This window comes from Electrophorus electricus, chromosome 4 (genome assembly GCF_013358815.1).
Source record: "Electrophorus electricus isolate fEleEle1 chromosome 4, fEleEle1.pri, whole genome shotgun sequence".
NCBI classification, from domain to species: domain Eukaryota; kingdom Metazoa; phylum Chordata; class Actinopteri; order Gymnotiformes; family Gymnotidae; genus Electrophorus; species Electrophorus electricus.
In genome coordinates, this window is record NC_049538.1 from 13,394,391 (window position 1) to 13,414,171 (window position 19,781).

The following is a 19,781-nucleotide window of genomic DNA, read 5'->3' on the forward strand; positions in this document are numbered from 1 at the left end:
TACTGCCAGATTATGAGACCTAACAGGTACAGAATTCAGTGACAAAGATCCTCTTAGAGATATAAAATAAAAGCTATCTATTAAAATCGATTTGCTCCAGTTGACATTTCATCAGAACATGAGGCCACGAGTCATTTGTTTATTTTAAAAGAAAACTGTTGTTTTCTTTTAAAATTTGCTTTGTCCATTTCCATAATAGTTCGGTTTTTACTGCTCCATAAGAATTAGGTCATTTCCTTCCTCTATTACAATTAGGTAATTTTCTTGCTTCTTATAAGCATAGTTGATGTCATCAGTTTAGGAAGGACTGCCAGACCTCTCACCAAGTCAGTTAAAACAACTGAGTTGTGAGCAAGAAGTGTGATTCACCTCCCCCCCCCCCCCCCCCCCCCCCCCCCCGAGAATGTCAGCACAATGATGAACAGATGAACGTGTCCGCATGTCTGAAATTGATCTATGTGTTTATTCGCAGCCTAGTTTCATAACTCCGAGCATTTATTTCTTTACTGGGAAAGAACCATGGGTTCAGCTAGTGTCACGTGTTATTATATCACTCGGAAATGTTTAGAACCGTATAGAACAAACAAACAAAAAGGATCTTTTTATTGTGCATATTATATACATGATCTGAACACAGGTGAGGTATTTCAACAAGGACATTGTCTCTCAGTACTGTGCCAGTCTGTGCAAGAGCAGGAGAGATCCAGCATGCCTTGAACACATTCTCCAGTGGACCCCTGGGCTGTAGTATTAGTCTGGGGGCTGTGTGGTCTAAGCATCTTCTCTTGTGTAGTAATGTGATTATCTTGCAGACATGTCTGTACATGGCCACAGGGATATAGGAAATGTTTGTAAACAAATAAGCCATTGCAAGCATGAAAAAAATATCTAAATGATTTATGTCAGAATTCTGTGTCAGTGCTTTGAAAATGTAATTATGTTTATGGTAAGACACAGCCTTACGAAGTCATACTCATTAATAGCACATTCTTGTTGTCATGGTCTAACTAAGGTCTTTAAAACATTTGGTCTGGACCAATGTTGCTCTAATTGCCCAACTATATTTTTGTGTAGACCTAAAAAGGTTTGGAGCACAGGATTTTTCAATACATGCAGAAACTCACAGTATAGCCAATCTATGCTGGAGTGTGTCTAAAAACAATTACAAGAGATTAATAAAGGATTACAATAATTCATTAAGAGTAGTGTGACTTAAGCATGGACTGCAAGGTGGAGAAGGGTCCAGCAGGTCATTAAACTGGATGCACCTGCACCTTTGTTATGGGAAGGCCATTTAAACTGTTTTCTTTCCTAGCAGGCTACCAAATATGCAGAAAGTTATAAGGTGATGAGTCATAGATGATGAGAGAGAAAGGCCAGTAGTTGCTCATTTTGTTTCCAGTTCTATAGTTAACCTGCGTTGTAATTGAATCAAGAGACCGGGCCTTCGGAAATGTTTTCATATTTACAAACAGCAACAGACAAAAAGTCCATAAACAGATTAATTAATAAACTTGAATCAGAAATGCAAGGAAAAACCCCCAAAACATGTAGTTCATTGAGTTCCCCAGGACTAGTGTAAAAGAACACTCCCTTAATACATGTGCACTGACTCCCAATGCTTACAGAATGATTAGCTATTGTTAAATTCAGTGTATTTCTATTATGATTAAACTCAATTTATTTCTATTCAGTTTTATTTCTATAGCAGACATTGTATCAGCTATAGTCCCCTAATGACAAATGAAACGGGATACATGATACAACTGGATAAAACCTGGAGCATTAACTACAAACAGGATCTTGTGGATTAAGTTGAAAATTAGTCAGTAGGCTGACACTGACATATTTACTTTATGTTGATTGCTGTGCCTTGTTCTTTAATAGTGTAACAACATAAGGAGTTGCTAATTCTGATCTATTTAAATAAAACTTTGCTGAACTAGCAGTTGCTCTCCTTAAACAAGCTGAATTGAGAAAATATGAATTATTATTTGGTAGCTAAGCCAAAGAATTAGCCTACCATGGTTAAAGCTACACGGTGGAATGAAGCGAAAAAATTTATATGGTAGATGCCTGGGAATTTTCAAATCAAACAGTACAAATCAATCGCTGACCTTTGGCCTGAGTGCACAGACATCTCATAGCATTTTCCCAATCAGATTCAGAGCACAGAAGCTGTTCCTCCCAATCACATCCTTCCAGATATCTCTATCATTCCAAACATGTTCCCCCAACAGGACTACAGAGTTAAAAACCTTAAATACCTGTCTCAGATGCAGAACTTCCTGCATCCACACAAAGAATTATTTTCCTCCCTGAGGTGCACAGTCTCAACGAAGTGACTCCTATCTATGCGCTGCCTTGTTTTGATTCCATTCCTGTTTCCACACTTCGCTTCGATTTTGTTGCTGGTTCCACCCCTTGTTTCGATTTTGTTCTTGGTTTTGCCCTTCATTGGTTCTGCCCTTCACGAGGTGCTCCTCATTGTCTTGGCATTACACACTGTATTTAAACCCTGTGTTTTCTCAGTCTTGTCGTTGGTCATAATTTGATGTTTAATGCTTTGGTTCCATTTGTAGGTATCCGAAGTGTACTCATCTACCTGTTTTGCTTTTGTCGGGTTTTTTGGGTTCTTCGTGTTACCTGTTTATTCTCATTTCGTTTCTATGTCTGATTTTACTGGCTATTTGATCTTGGACTGTCCTCATAGATATGAATATGGATTTGCCCTTAATGAATATCATTCACCTACACACTTGTGTCCTGCTTCACCTGTTCCACTGTTGCAGTGCTACAATATACAATAAAGCTGAGGTGCCCTCACTCTAATTTGTCCAGTTTCTCATTCCTAGAGCAATATGACCAGTGACTTTCTGTTCAAATTGTAGTAATAGTAATGTATTATTAGTATTATTAATGAATGAATGAATGAATTAATTAATTAATTAATTGGTTTGCGAGCTGTCTAACCTACCCATCAGCGGACCTCATGCTGTGTGATTTTAACTCTTTCACAAAATCTCTTGCTGATGGGATTTGTTCACCTTGCATGATTTTGCTGACAGTTTCAAAATCCAGCAGTCCTCTCAGCAAGATAATCATTTCATGAATGACACTGAATAAAAATGTTATGTAACGCTGTCCTTCAAACGGGAACTGGGTTAAAAGGGTCCAGTTTATCCAATTAACTTTTTATTGAGGACAATCATTCGGAGTAATTCTGGAAGGCACATGTTTTAGTGGGGAGGCACTGGGATGATGTACCCTCGCCTGGAGCCTCCATCAGGGTGCAGTAGATGTGGCTCATCCACATGTGGCTCGTCCACATGTTTGTTATACATGCTTGTCTGTTGTGCTTGACTTACACACTTGTGATGAACACATGACTCAGGTTCTGTGGGTTGTGCCTCATTGCAACTGTGTGATGTTCTTATGTTGTCCCTTTTATAAGCCCTTGGTGTTTTTATGATCATTTGTCTGTCATAATGTTGGCTTCTTTTGTTCTCATTAGTGCACTTTCATGTTTGCATCATTAAAGTCTTTAGTTGGAGACGTGTTTGCCTCCACTTTTTTTTCCTTTTTTTGGAAGACAACTACTTGTTCATGTTCCTTTTCTGCCTCCACACTAATTCTGTTTCCTCTATCCCAGACATTTTTCCTAGCCCACTGCTTTCAAAAAGGTCCAAATGAGGACCTTTTGCAAGTTATATAGATGAGTCATAGGGCTCAAACTTTAGCAGAGCTTTCCCTCCTTTGGATTGACCTTTAAATCTGTACTGAGTGTACATTCTACTGGTGGGCAGGGCTTCTTAGACAATCCCAGAATTCCTAGTGAATTAGTAACATGGAGCAAGGGACAGAGACCATAAAGCTGAACAGGTGAAAGCATATTCACTGATTAAACATTTAAAAACAGACACCTTTCAGTTAGAAACTCATGTGTTGCTGTTTCTTATCCTAACCATTTCTAAAGCCTTTGTGGAATGTATTTCTAAGTAAATGACAAAAACTGTTTTGCCAGAGTTATATATATTATATATATATCATACTTTTCATGAATATATATATATATATATATATATATATATATATATATATATATATATATATATATATATATATATATATATATGAAGATTCCAGGTGACTATGGGAACTTGTGTTAACTCTGAACTGCTTCAGTGTCGAACTCCGGGGTTCTCCACCACCTCCGGTGTGACCGCGAGCTCCAGTCGCAGTCTTATCCCCAACACCCAGGGATCCAGGCAGCAGCTTGGGATGTCAGCGATAGGGGCTGGGAATAGCCGTGGCTAGGGCAATATCCCCTAGCTTTAGAGCAGCGCGCTTCATCCTGGGAAGCGCCTGTTTTATGCTCTCCCAATAGCTCACTCTTGAGTGCATTCCCATGAGCAATCCATATGGCGGCGAGAGAGTTGGAGTCCTGTGGTGGCCGGCCCTTCTGTGACCGCCCAAGTGCTGCAGGGCAAGGAGCAGGACGCACAGACTCCCTTGATGTAGACAGACATTTATTGACACACAGGAAAGATAAACACAATTGCACTCACATAGAACAAGCAGCGTGAACACGAGCAAAGTCTAACCAGGGCAAGACTACAATCACAACAAAAATCACGATTAAAGACTGACAAAGAGGCACACACCAACGGGTTTAAATACATACATGCATAATATTAAACAAGGTGCAGGTGTGTGCTAACAAGGGGACGTGATTACAAATAAGATCACTGCACATGGCAGCCCATACCATGTGATCAGTGGGAAGGGGAGCGTTCTGTGACAGTCTACTGTGTTATTTGTAAGAGATGTAATCAGCTTTGCATTGGAGAAACCAAGAGATGGCTTTGAATATCTCTGTCATGATTGCCCCTCCCTGGTGTCGCGTTTCCCATAGCAACAGTGTCTATTATTGTTTAATTCCTGGTTCCGTTTCCTCGAGCTTCCTTGTTTTGGTTTCATTCTGTTCTGCACCCTTGCTTGTATCCCCGTCTACATTTATGTTCACCTGTGTCTTGTTCATCAGTCTTGGTATTTAAGCCCTGTGTTTGTTGGTTATTTTGGTAATCTATGTCTGTTTGGTACTTCAGGTCGTTCAGTATGTTTGGTTCTTGCTGTTTTGTGCCTTAGCCTTCATTATTTTTGTTATCCTGGTTCGTCCCTGGTCAGTGTTTATGTTTCTATCTGTCCGTTAATAGATTCCCTCTGCTCTTGCATCCGACCCCTCTTTATATATAAAAAGTGTATTCTAATACTATTGTGTATTATTTTACAATAATTATTCCATATACCACTGTTGTACTGTTATTATCTATAGTCCCATTGGTTCTCCACATTGTATACCTGCTATTTCACACTGTCACTTTCATTATGCTCCATATCATATCATATAACTAGTGGATAGGGTGGCACTTGGGCAATTGTGTTCATTATAGTAACTGTCCCCATAGTTTTTATTTTTCCTTTATTCTACTCTATTTATTTATTTTTTTACATTTTTCTTTATTCTAATCTACTCTTTATTCTACTTTACTCTTTTTTTGTTTGATCAACTGCGTCACCCAAATTTCCTCCATGGGGATCAATAAAGGAAACTTATCTTATCTAACTATAGACCCCTAATGAGCAAGCCAAAGGCGGACTTGTCAGCATAAAAAAGAATTTAAAAGGGATTTAAAAGGGATTTAAAAGGGAAACATCCTCCCACCCTAAACTAGTATGAAATAACTGAAATCTGAGAACAGTTTGTTTTAATATTTTTATTTGCTCATGTTACATACAAGACATTCTTCATGTTTGTTTGTTTTTTTTAAATGTATATGTGGGGGGAAATACATGAATAGAATATTTAGCGTACCAATGTGGGTAAGACGTAACTTTTCCGTTCCACTTCATTGCAATATTTTTCAGGAAGTCCAGCCACCCTGTGGGAGATTAAACCATTTATCATTAGCCATAAACCACCAAAGCCATTATATTCAATTCAACTACATACTTCCTGTGTATTGGCTTAAAATAATTAGATATGGGAGTCATTCTTGGCTGTTTGAGTACATGTTTTAAAGGGTCTACATCTGGAAAATGTTACTGTATCTATTTATGACATGTTTTGGCAGCTACAGAAAGCTGGAAACTTCAGAAGCATTCCAAAACCACACTACACATATTTCAGGACAAAACACCTTTTCCTGTGGGTGTTCGAGTTTGAATGGCACCGGATACATGATACAACTGGATAAAAACCTGGATCATTAACCACAAGCAGGCACTTGTGGATTTTTATTTGAAAATTAGCCAGCTGGCTGACACTGAGATATTTACTTTATATTGGTTGCTGTGCATTGTTCCTTAACAATGTGACATTAGGATTTGGTAATTCTGATCTATTTAGATAAAACAATGCTGAACTAGTAGTTGCTCTCCATTAACAAGCTTTCTTCTAAGATAAGAAAATTAATGAATTATTTGTTAGCTAATCCAAGGAATCAGCCTACCATGGTAAAAGCCTTAGAGTACTCTGAAATAAAGTAATAAATTAATATGGTAGATGCCTGGGAATTTCCCAATTAATGGGTCCAAATTGATCGTTGACCTTTGGCCCAAGATGCACCCCTTGTTTTGATTTTGTTTCTGGTTCTGCCCTTCATTGTTTTTCGGGTGCTCCTCATTGTCCTATAATAATGTAATAACATACTGTATTTAAACCCTGTGTTTTCTCTGTCATGTAGTTTTCTCTGTCATTCATTTGCTTGTTTGTTTTTGCAAATTAATTGGTGCAAGCTAGTAAAAGTAACTAACCAGTATCAAATACTCTTTAAATTAGTTAACTACAGGAAGTTACTATCAGAATATGCAGTAATTCTCTCCTTGTGAATCTTATGAATCTTTAAGTTGGTTTGTCATGCATTTGACTTTTTCATAATTACCAAGTTTGTGAGCTGTCTAAGCTACCCATCAGCGAACCTCATGCTGTGTGATTTTAACTCTTTCTCAAAATCTCTTGCTGATGGGATTTGTTCACCTTGCATGATTCTGCTGACAGTTAAAATATCCAGCAGTCCTCTCATCAAGATAATCATTTCATGAATGACACTGAATAAAAATGTTATGTAACGCTGTCCTTCAAACAGGAACTGGGTTAAAAGGGCCAATTATGAAACTTATCATTGATGATGTGGTAGCTCAGTGGTTAAAGTAATTGACTTATAATTGGTAAATGTAAAATGGTGTCAGTCATTGGGACCAATAGTGCTGTTTGCCAAGCTTCTTTGTGTTGCTTTTGTGTGGCTCACTTCAGCTCTTTTATCTTCTTCTCTTTGATCTCATCCAGACGTGCTCTGCGAGCGCGCTCCCCTTCGTTGAGTCTCTCTGCCTCATGGAAGCGCTCCCGTCTCTGGACAATGGCCTGCATCTCTCGCTCACGAACCTGCTGGCGAACTCCCTCACCGTGGCAGAGTGCCTGCTGGCGTTGACGCTCCTCTTGCTCCTTCTCCCATGCAATTAACTCCTGCTGTGTTCTGTCAAATCCAGAATTCAGAGACACCTCTGACACCTTCATGTCAGTGTTGATCCCAAATGTGAAGATTACCTGAGATAAATATCCTTTAATCTGGCCCAAAATCAAGATCGAAAAATAGGTGATGTTTTCAAAATGACACTTTACATGCCACATTATACAATTTGCAGTAATAAATCCAGCAGCACCTCTGGGAAAGCAGACAAGGTGTGGAATCCTGTCTGGGAAATAGTGAGGGATTGATCATATGATCCTGATGTTCCATAATTGTATAAAAATTTAAAAGTGTAATGCCCAGAACTATCATTCCCAGACTTCTGTCTATTCAGGTCCATGTTGTATCTGTGGATTCACAGGCTTGAAATGTAATCTAGTCTCTGGTGGATACCAAATGCTAACTTGCTTTTTGGAACATGAAACAATTCCCAGCTTCCTTTCTTATAGTATGTAAATGTACTATTTTTCCACCAGAAAAAAAATAAATGCATATGCTTATGCTAGACTTCCAGCAGACAATAAATGTGTTTTCCAGTAAATGGAAAGAACAGTTGGCTCCCATTCCTTTCCCTCCTCCACCACACTTCTGTTTTCTCTGAACTTTTTCCCTAAACTAGCCCACAAAAATAATTATCAAGTTCTTGTTTTGACCTTTAGATCTGTATTGCACCCTTATGCTAGCATCTCAAAACTGCCAAGGCTTGCCTGAGACACTGCCTCGAGTGTTTATGCCAAATGTATGCATTCCAATGCAGGCTGGGATGTTTTCAGACATTCACCAAATTCCTGATGAATTAGTAACACGGTCAATGTGGAAAACGCCTGGTGCTTATGAATGTGGTGCTTGTTCACCTCAGGACCCTGTCGAACTCCGCCCTCTCCCGGCTAGCCTCAATAGATAGCATGTGCTCTTTGTAGGAAACCTGCTGTAAGCGAGCGACTTTCAGCTTTTCCTCTTCCTCCAGTTTCTTCTTGATCTGCTCTTTCTCCTTTCTTCTCCATTCCCTCTCTGCAGCTTCCTGGTTCCTGCGAGCCCTGAGCTCATCCTAGGAGGATATGAGATCACAAAATTAACTAAAAAAAAATCAAGGAAAAAAAAAAAAAAAGAGAACTTTGCCCCCACAGATATGATTTATTACAGTCATTATTCATATAAAATATGTATATAGATTTTATCCTCCTCTGTCATAAATCTGTCATGACATTGTTATTTACTTAGAAATACAATCCACAAAGCTTTTAAGAAAATGATAAGAAACAGCAACACTGAAAGGAGTCTGTTGTTGAATGTTTAATCAGTGAATACGCTTTCACCTGCTCAGCTTTATGGTCTCTGTCTCTTTCCTGAAGAGTTCTGAGTCTGGCCACTTCTTTCTCCTTCTCTCTCTTTATTCTTCTCTGCTCATCCTCATACTCAGCCTCTCGTTCCTGCAGCCAGAAAACAAACCCTAGCAGGGTCAAAAGGTCACCAAGTTCACTTTTCTGTCTGTCCAAATTCCTGGGTCTATCTCACAGCCTTTCCACCATTCTTGCTTTGGGAGAAAATATTTCCTTTATATATAAAGGTTGGACTATATTGAATTTTCTAAGTTTTATTACTCCAAGTGCATTGCATTTCTGTTATACTCTGAAGAGGTAACAACATAATTTTCTATTGCTGAGTATTGTTTCACTGCTGGGTGCCATAGACAGATCAGAACATTGTGTACTTGGTACCAGATGGCAATCGAAGGAGAGAAGAAAATCCAGCTTGCATCTTTGTAACATTAATTCTAACATTCACAATTTCCCCAAAAAAGCACATGATTTAATGGTTTTAGTTATGTTTCATATAAAGTGTTAATATCGTCACTGTGACAGGATAAGACATGCCTCATTTTCCAAACACCTAACTCTTGGACATCAGTAGAAACTAGCCATTCAAGAAATCTGTATAATTTACTAATTCAGTCTGATTCTGTCCAGATTATAAATCTACCGATTTACTATCAGACCTTCAGGTTTGTACATAATGTACATGATTTATATAAAGTATATAATTTAGCCACGTCCTATAGGACTTAAAGAATGGGTTTGCAGTTCCTTTTCAGAATGTAAATGAATACCACAATGCTGTGTCACAGTAAAAGGGGCATGTCTTCAGACATGCAGGCCCAGAACCCAGACAATAATTAGTCACAAACCAAGCTTCAGTCTTTCAACCAGGTTCTCACTGATCTTGCCAGACCCAAATAATTCACATGCTGCCAATATGTCTGAACAGATGTTTGCATATTTTTGTCTAGTAATATCCATTTGGCAGACCTTTCTCATAGACAGATACTTTATGCCCAGTTTCACGTACCAGTTTCTGGCGTGTGTAGTCCAGAGCTCGGCGGTCTGCCATTCTTTCTTCTTCCTTACGGTGCTCCTTAGCAAGCAGACTATCTTCATTTATCTTCTGAATTTCCAGTTGTAGCTTGCTCTTCTCTGATTTCTTTCTTTCCATAGACTAGAACCACAGACCCACCCAAACACACACACACACAAACACACACACACAACATACATATACATATACATGCACATAAAAAACAGGTTTACCGGCATTGCAACACTTTCACAATAGCTGACCCACTCTTTAAGATATCAGGGCTACTATATTGGGCACTAGAAGGAGTGCTGCAATCAGATCACTTGGGAGAGTGTTATGTTAATAAGTGTGAAGTTGTGGATAACACCTCCAGCTCCTCCATCTGCATCCGCTCCATGTTCTCCAGCATCTGTTGCCCCTCCTGTTCCTTCATTTCCTCCTGAAGCAGCTGCTCTTCTAGGCGTTCCTCAATCTGCTTTAGGATACACATCTTCCCTCTGATGTTAGAGAAGTGTGTGAACGCACACGCACACACACACACACACACACACGCACACACATGCATGCACGCACAGACAGTAATGCAGGTGCAAGCAGGAGCAACACGTGGCTGAAGAGCAGCTGATGTGGCACATGGTGAGCCCTCACTGCATGCGCTGCTCTTTGCGCAGCTGGTCAATCTTCTCCTGAGCTTCCAGGGCTCTGCGGCGGTCTAGCTCCATGAAGGCATCCAGCCTCCGCTCCTCTTCTTCCAGCTCAGACTGAATCTGCTTCTTCTCCAGTATCTGAGCATCACGTACTGCATGGCACTGAGCTCCCAGGATCAGCTGTACAGGTTCCCATCCAGCCACACACACACACACATTGCACACGTTAACCAAATTGGAAAAAAATAGCGCATGCCTTCTTGGCATACAAACTAATTTCAACATAGATATTAGTGTAAAATATGACTAATAGTTTACATAATTTCAGTTGAGAGCTTTTAGTGATTCAGACCATATATGCACTAATGTGTTCCATTCCTAACCCATTAACAATTAACAACACTTTAGCACCTGTATATTCTCGTGAAACAGTTCAGCTATTGCTCAACCTAATTCAAAGTTGGACATCAGTACATAGTTAACTTCCTGACATGTTACTGCTCTTCACACCATTGGCCAATCGTATCTCCCAATAAACTATTTTATCAATTAATCTGCGTTGCCAGTGTTTACTACAATGTAGTCATCTATGTAGGATATATGATCTAACCAAACAGTTCCTTATTAAAAGTTATTATGTTAGCGTGTTGCGATGAGATGTACCTTGATGACATACTGAAAAGCCAACTGCATTTCATCAGAGATTCAGCAACATTACATTGGATTACATTTGTGTGAAAAGACGAAAGAGGGAGAAATTACGAGAAAGGACGAAAAGAAGCATGTTGATACATGCAGGCACAGCTAGGGAGAGCCAGAGGGTGCCAGTCAGACCTCGTTGAGCTTCTTGACTTCATCCTCTTGCTCAATCCTCAGGGCCTTAGCCCTCTCCAGCAGGTACTGAGCACGCTCCCTGGCCTCCTCCTCCAGCTCGCTAAGACCCTGGTTCTTCTGCCGAGACAGGTCCACCTGACGCATGTGAGCCTTTCGCTCCTCTGCTGCATCCTACCACACGTGGGGAAAAAGCACTGAGAGCAGCAGAGTGAAAAAGTGCAGTGGTTGAGGTGCTCACTCGATTTGTAAACAGAAAGTTGCCAGTTCATGCCCCTCCACTATCAAGTTGCTACCTTTGGGCACCTGAGCAAGGCCCTTAATCCTCAATGACTTGAATTGCATTCAATCATAATTGTAAATTGCTTTGAATAAAAAGTGTCAGCTAAATGGTTTATTTCAGGCATTATCAGCCTTCTTTACTATATACATTTTTTTCTCTCTGTCTCTATCAGGTTTGTTGCCACCCATTCTGAAGTTCTGAAGTTGTTATTACCTCAACAAATGCAACACCCAACAATTGTAATAATAGCTATGCTAACAAAAATGGTAATTCACATTCAGTCTTTTGTAAGAAATCATTCTTAATCTGAAACTGAGAGGCTGGAGCACTGGACTCTTAGTTGACTAGGTGCAGCCTTTGGAAAGGAAAGGTGTAAGAAAAATGTCTGCAGTGTCTGAGAAGATTCCACTATCCATGGAAATGTGTCCCCATATGTTTTATTACAGTAATGGACTGACTATATAAAATGATATAAAATACACATATAACTCTCTGAATACTGACAAATCCTGCTCACAGAACCTTTTGCCTTAGAAGAGAGATAATATAGTGTGGCCATTGGCAATCAGCCAGAGAGAGAGCTTGTAAACTAGAGAGAGCTTGTAAATGTTGTTTTAGAAATTGTTGAGCTGTATGAGTATTTAGTTTAGCCTGTCTCTATTAGTGATCATTTTTAGAAGGCCACACTTATGCTCTTCCCATTAGTCTTAAGTCTTATCTGTTGCTATTACAAAACCGTGTTTGTGAAAAAATAAAACATTTAAAAACTCTTTACCTTTTTTCTACACTGATGCTAGTAAGCTGACTAAACTTGTTCAAATGTTCAGATCTTTTTAATTCATTGGCTATCTTAGTGGAACTCTGGAGATGTAGAGTCATTAATACGCATCATATTGTTCATAGAGCTTCAGATTAACACAGCTCTAGATCAGATAAAATATTAGGATACAGCTTTAGGCACAGGTAGCCTACTAAAATTAATATGGAGCGAATTTTTTTTTCTTTCCATACCATGGCCTTCTCCCGAGATATGCGCTGGCTTTGCAGTACCGCTTCCTTCTCAGCTTTCGTTAATACACGTGACTCGGCCGTGATGCGCTCAATTTCATCTGGGCAGAGGATGACGGACTGTCCGGATGGATCCTTTCTTGGAATTCTATTTGAAAGCATTTGTATAGTTAACGTTTAACTTATGTGTATGTATATGTATAGCAAACCTAATTGTTAGTAAGGAGTATATCATGTTATTTCTTTATATTTAGCGTTGACATGTATCTTTGGGACCAAACAACTCTGATCAAACTTTCCTCAAGTCTCTGATCAGGTCCTTAGTAATGACGCGGACTGTCTCCGATTTCTGTGCTTTGCCGATGGGAGCAGAGCGAGACAGTGTTCTGGATGTCGGGACGTGGCCTGTATTGTCTTCCAATTCACACTGTGACTGATGGAAAAAAGCGAAAACTAGTTTCAAAATGTCCGCTTTATTCCAGAAATATTGTCCTTGTGACGCGATCAAAGACTACCGGTTTAGTTGTAGGGCTGTATGTCAACGAAACGTTGCACAGTGTTCACCTGTTTGGGTGTTCCAAAAAGAGCCTCATCCACTTGAGAGGTGAGGGCGCGCCTGCGGTAGCGTCGAGAGTGAGCGCTGTTGCTGGACATCCGTGTAGACGAAGATGCCACACTTTGAGGCTACGAATGCCAACAAAAAGGAACATTCTTCACAGGCATACTATTTTTTTTATTATCTCATGCATCATGTTATGCCTATAGAACAACTGACAGATTCTTGAACCTTTAGTCTGTCGTGGCTCTTTGTAATCAAACATGAAAACTCATCAACTTACCATGGTTCTATGAGATTTCAGTAATGCACCTAAAGCTTTGCTTCAGATACGATTATGAACTCTTATTATTGCATATACGTTTACCGTCATTTCTTCATTCAATACATTGCTTTTCCTTTATGTTTCCTCTACGGTCCAACCAGCCCTAACCGAGTTAAAGCCCTTTGTTGTTATGTTTCTATAGAAACGGCGAAACCGAGGAAGCTGTTGCTGTGGTTACAAAGATCTAAGAGCCAGTATGTTAGAACTGCTAATACAACACTTGCGGCTATGACAGGAGCCACAGAACTACGACAAACTTTTGGTGTATTCTTAGAGCATCCGGAAGTACACGAACTTTCACCCAGTTTCGCTTTCAGCTGACAGAACACTTTATGCGGTCAAGTCATCCGCGCTTTAAATCTGAATGCGCCTAAATGCTCGTGTATACTGCGGTATTTCCATGCTCTCCGCAAACGTATTCTCCCCAAGCAGATAGAAACTTTCATAGTTTGTTCAAGGGTATTGGCACAGACACGGTTTAAATACAGGTACAGTTTAAATCACAACTCATAGCATTAAAAAATCACCTTTGCAAGGATAGGCAGATTCTAATGTAGCATTTTAAAAGCCCTAATATCATTAATGGGACTTATCGCACAGAAATTTCCCATAATGCCAAAATAATTCTTGTCACGGCATGGCCCCCTCCTCCTCGACGTGTGTGTGTGTGTGTGTGTGTGTGTGTGTGTGTGTGTGTGTGTGTGTGTGCGCGCGCGCACATCACCACGCCTTTCCTTTATTAATTGGTCATGTGTTACACCTGTACTTCGTTATTGTCCTTGTTAGTATGTGTATTTAATGTTTTGTTAGTGTTTGACCTCGTGTTCCACAGGGTTCTCTGTGTAAGACTGTGCTTGTTCCACTTTATTGTGTTTTGCCTTTTTGTTGTTTTTTTATCTGTCAGCGTAGTGTCATTCTTAGTGTTTTAAATTTAGATCATTACTGTGTCAATAAACGTCAGTGTCTTTTGAACCACAACTCGCCTCTGCATCATTACAATTCCAATAGAACCTAAGGGCCTTAGCTCCTTGCTATCACCTTTGCTATCACAAGTTTAGACAGATTCTACTGTACAATTTGTTCATAAATTCACAAGTTCACAAATTAAAGTCATATTACTTTCAGGCAAATTAATATATGTATTTCTTATTTCTTATTGTTATCTATTTCTCAGAATTTTCCTGTAATGCCAAAACAATTCCACTATCACCCAAGACTAGTAGCTTGTTTACCTAGTTTAGTTCAGCATCCAGATTCATTTCATTCCTCAATTCCGATTATTTTTTTCACGTTCAATCTGTCTCACTCTCCCGAACGTTGTAGTTGTCTTGCATACCTAACAAGAGTAGTTACCTGTCAAAGGAATTTTGGGAACATGATAAAATAATGGAACACATTCACCTCTTGACTTCTGCCAAATATGGAGGCAGGTCAGCTTGTTGCTGGAGCTATATTAATTGGGAGCTAACTAGTATACTTTTCTGCTGTCTACTGAGCTACAAGGGCTGATATTAAGTTAAAGAAGTTATTGAATTGAAGTCTTTGGCACATCAAAGTAGTTTAGCCAGCATTCAGTTTTAAAAGACTGCAGTTAAATCAATCCACTAATAAATGACATCCGTTCTCATGAACAAGCCCTCCCAGTTTCCGTGTTCCATGTTTTCCCCGTCTTGTGTTTTTATTTCCGTTCCATAGTTTCGTTTTCTCCCTCGTTTGATTTTCAACACCTCGTTTAAATTTTCTATAGATTTTCAACTCCTCGTTTAGTTGATTGTATTTAAACCCTTAGTTTTTGCTTTTTATTGTGCATGTTTATTGACTCCGTGCGTACATATAATTTTGAATCATTGTGTTTGTTAAGTTTCTACTCCGTGCCTTTGTGTTTCTTAGCCCCGAGTTTTCCTAGCGTCTTGTTATAGCCGGATACTCCTGTTTGTGTTCGTTAATCCTATATCTTGTTTATCCTAGCCCTTGTTTTGTAATCCTGTACTCTTCCCGTACTCTCTGTGTTGGTAATATGACACTGGAATGCTACAATGACTCTGGTTTTGATTTGCCCATAATAAATTTCGCTCATATCCCTTTGGAGAATCAGGATGTTTTCTAACATGGTAGCAGCAATTCCTCTATGACCAAATGGGAAGGGAGATTATGGGAGTTGCTTTCTTGTCCAGAAATGGAACAGGGGTCATGTCTATTTTTATTTAATGATTTCTTTAGTTTCCTTTACACTCCTCTGTCATTTACGTCAAAGAACATCTGGATATCTTGTCATTTTAGCTTTGTTTCCACCTGTTGCATCATCATGGTGAGACATGGTATGAGACCGGTGTGCTTGTATGTTAAAGCACTAGTATGACCTGTATGATGGATATGAGAGTTGTGAACCCTTGCTTAACCCTAGCACATAATTTTTTCCATTATATCAAGAAATCACCAGTGAAACAAACAAGAAAAGTTTTGGGATTTTTCACTAGGAGAGATTGAAAAGACATTATGTGCCATTAAGCAATCTCTGATGTGGGATTTCCCTCACATGGAATCTCCTAGAGGACATGTTGTGTCAATATTACACCATAATGATGCAATAGGGGGAAACTGCTGAGACGTCCAGCTTCATTTCTCCTCTCATGTGAATAAACAAAAATGAGGAGTGGCAATGAGAAACTACAAAATAATGTATTTAATTTTCAGCAGAAAGAGACATGGTCCAAGCTCCAGGTCTGAAAACCAAAACAACACCTCCTTCCCATCGGGGCTCAGGAGAATCCCTGCTATCATGTTAAAGGACAATCCAATTCTACAAAGGGAAAGTGGACAGCAAACCCTCAAACCTTCCATATCATACAGGTCAGACCTGTATACAGCTCTATCACAGAGGTATACAGCTCTATCATAGAGCTGTACACAGGTCTGACCATTACGATAGGGGTATCCTTTTGCATTTTTATGACTGATTGAGACTCTTTTTTGGTCTATTCTATTCTATTCTATTCTATTCTATTCTATTCTATTCTATTCTATTCCTAACATGCCAATGACACTGAGAATGTAGTGACATGTTATATAGTGTTGAGCTGGTATGAATGCATCAGGATACAGCAGTGTTAAGAAGGGGAGTTAAAGTGTCACTGCTGTTTTGAGAGTGGTCTACCTCCTACAAAAACCCAGCTAAAAAGGGCCATGTGGTCACACACTGAAACTGGCTATTGAAGCAAATGTGAAGGATGGACAACACAGATAAAACAAAAATCAATGTGCCATAAATATGATGTGATGTAAATAGATTTTACTGTAGTTGCTGATTGAGGAGATCTGTGTCTTATCTGCCCGCATGTTAAATACATTTACAACACTGCACCCTGTGTCACCGGTGTAAAGGAAATACTATGTGCTTCAGTGATTCACATACATTCAGCAGTATCGAATGTTTGTGTAAGCAAAGAACGTTAAGGGAGTGTGACAATAGATCAGATAAGCAGCAAATGTCACTCTTGTTTTATTGCCTGCAACTTATTTATTGCCTACAAAGAAGAAACGACACCCAGCCAGATTGTTACCAGCTGGCCAGAGATAAGCAACGCTTAAAGCTGATTGGTATATGAGCCATAGCAACAGGAGGCAGGAAGTCCGTGATTGGTCAAAGCATACAGTTAGAATTGTATATAGGAATTGTATTAAGCAATGCTCTGTATGACTCGGGGCTTCTCTTGGTAGTGAGCCCCACACTCTGTGGAATCTTTCTTTTCTATTAAAAACCTTTTTTACTTATTATCCACATCTGACTCCCCGTTTCATTGAATTTCCACCACACCGGACACCTGGTTGCAAATGCAAGTTTAAAATTTTCCATGTTTATCAGAAGTCAGTGTAGTGGAACAAACCCAAAGTGATGCCATTTGTTATTTTACATGAAACCAATATGTTATAGCAGTTGAGACTAAAAGTGTTGTCTGTACAGCTCTATCAGAGACACAGATCATGTGAACCAGAGTTTGAGATTTTCCATGATTACCAGAAATTTGTGTATTGGAACAAAGCCAAAGTCATGTCTGAAACCAGTATGTGTATGTGTGTGTGTGTGTGTGTGTGTGTGTGTGTGTGTGTGTGTGTGTGTGTGTGTGTGTGTGTGTGTGTGTGTGTGTGTGTGTGTGTCTTAACCTTCTCCCCTTCCTCTGCACCTGGTGTAATCCCTCAAGGGGTTGTGGTTTCCGGTTTCCGATTGAAAATACACTGCACAAATTGGCTACCGCTTCTCATTTTTGTGTGGGTGATTGTAAAAGCTGTCTGAGTAACTGTAAAAGCATCCTTGAGTTCGAGATTGGTGCTATATAAATGTAACTAATGATATTTTAAAATTGTTGACTGTCCTAGAAATTCTAATAGAATAATAATATTATTAATTATAAATAATACTATTATTAATTATAAATAATAATATTAATAATTATTAATCATTAATAGAGGTATGTAATAGAGGTTTATGCCCATTCATATCTTACCTTAAAGATCTTTTGAGTCTTTAAGGCATTCCTGAGTTTATGACCCCTGTTTCAGTAGGCAGACAAAGGCTAATCTTCATTCATACTGTCATGTACACAAACCACTCCACTCCCAGAACAATTAAACCCCCCAGTAAATTACGCCCACCTTGTTCATCATCTTCTGAATACTAATGTCCTACACCTGTCACTTTCTATCAGCTTCCATATTTAATCCTTCTCTTCCCACTGCTTCATTTCATATTGTTTCTGCGCAGACTCATCGTACAGAGTGCTTTTCTGGATTTCTGTCCCTTTGGAGTTCTGTAATTTGATATTAAATTCCCCAACACTTCACATATGGATCCCTGTCCTCTAACATGCTAAAAAACATCACCAACTATAGCCATACCTGAGAGGTGTGAGAGCACTCATCACCACTGCACCAACTTTCTAAGGCATTACTCCCTTTACTTAGGTACACAACACCAATCATTTACAGTTTATTCCCATGTTAACTGGGAGAGAGCACGCCTGGGCCACAGCTCTCTGGCATAGCAATCACCCAGCCTTTGACACTGATCCAGTTTGATCTCCTACTGCTGGTATTATATGACAGGAAAAAGGAACTGCTGCAGATTATGCTTGGCAATTCTAGGCTATAGCAGCTATCAGTGGCCAGAGTCACCCAGTTTTGCCAACAGGGACTTGAACACAGCCCTCCAAACTGAACTAGCATGCAGGGTGACCGTAGATGACCTGGAAGAGTTTTGTTCACATGTCTTTTTCAGTGGATAATCTCATGCAGACACACAGAACGGCCTGAGCAAAGGTGCTCCCTCCATTTTCAACATCCACGAGGAGTACCTCTGCCATCTCAACGTCAGACACCCCAAGAAATTATTCTACTGCTCCATTTTTAGTAGGAAGCCCCACTATTGTAACTCTGATGTGGGGAATAGAGAGCACCTTGTGATCAATCTCATACAGAAGCACTGGCATCACTGGATCAAGGGTGCCCAGCATCCCACATCATAAGAACTTCAGCTACAAAAAGATCCCTTATCCCTCGACAGACAAGGTAATCACTATTCCTTACTTGCTTAGACTTGTTGGTAAACTACTGACGCGGTTCAAGAAACACCAAGACAGATGCTTTCTGTCGTCTGTATGAGATACCCTGAGAGTCCTCCCAACCCAATCCTGTCCTTCCAGCTACCTGCTTCTTAAACACCATACAATGGGAGCTGCATGAGGGCAATAATTTAAATCAACTAGTTTTGAACCTGACTGGAATAGAGCAACAATCATTTTGAAGAGGACTGTATGGTGAAACAGCACAGGAAGTTAAATATAAGTATACATTTTCTGTGTGGACATCAGAGCACTTTTATAAGTCTCTCTGGATAAGAGCATCTGCTAAATGCTGCAAATGTAGGAAAGTAAATCTAAGCAACATTCATTCACACACACACACACACACACACACACACACACACACACACACACACACACACACACACATACACACACACACATACACACACACACACACACACACACACACACACACACACACTCACACACACTCACACACACACACACACACACACACACACACTCACACTCACACACATACACACACACACATACACACACACACACACACACACACACACACACACACACACACACACACACACACACACACACACTCACACACACACACACACACACACACACACTCACACACATACACACACACA

The 19,781-nt window shown here is 39.7% G+C and overlaps 1 protein-coding gene across 1 annotated transcript; it reads right to left on the reverse strand.

Annotated features, from left to right (window-relative positions):
* Window positions 1–5,789: 5,789 nt before the first annotated feature.
* Window positions 5,790–13,759, reverse strand: cfap45 (cilia and flagella associated protein 45). Its single transcript, XM_027010069.2, has 12 exons — window positions 13,493–13,759; window positions 13,218–13,337; window positions 12,953–13,086; window positions 12,657–12,801; window positions 11,366–11,536; window positions 10,533–10,711; window positions 10,252–10,381; window positions 9,876–10,022; window positions 8,846–8,959; window positions 8,384–8,577; window positions 7,311–7,535; window positions 5,790–5,942 (listed from the first exon to the last, which is right to left on the reverse strand). Exons 1-12 carry the CDS (start codon window positions 13,493–13,495, stop codon window positions 5,867–5,869), a joined length of 1,638 nt encoding a protein of 545 aa, XP_026865870.2. The 5' UTR covers window positions 13,496–13,759; the 3' UTR covers window positions 5,790–5,866.
* Between the last annotated feature and the right edge of the window lie 6,022 nt (window positions 13,760–19,781).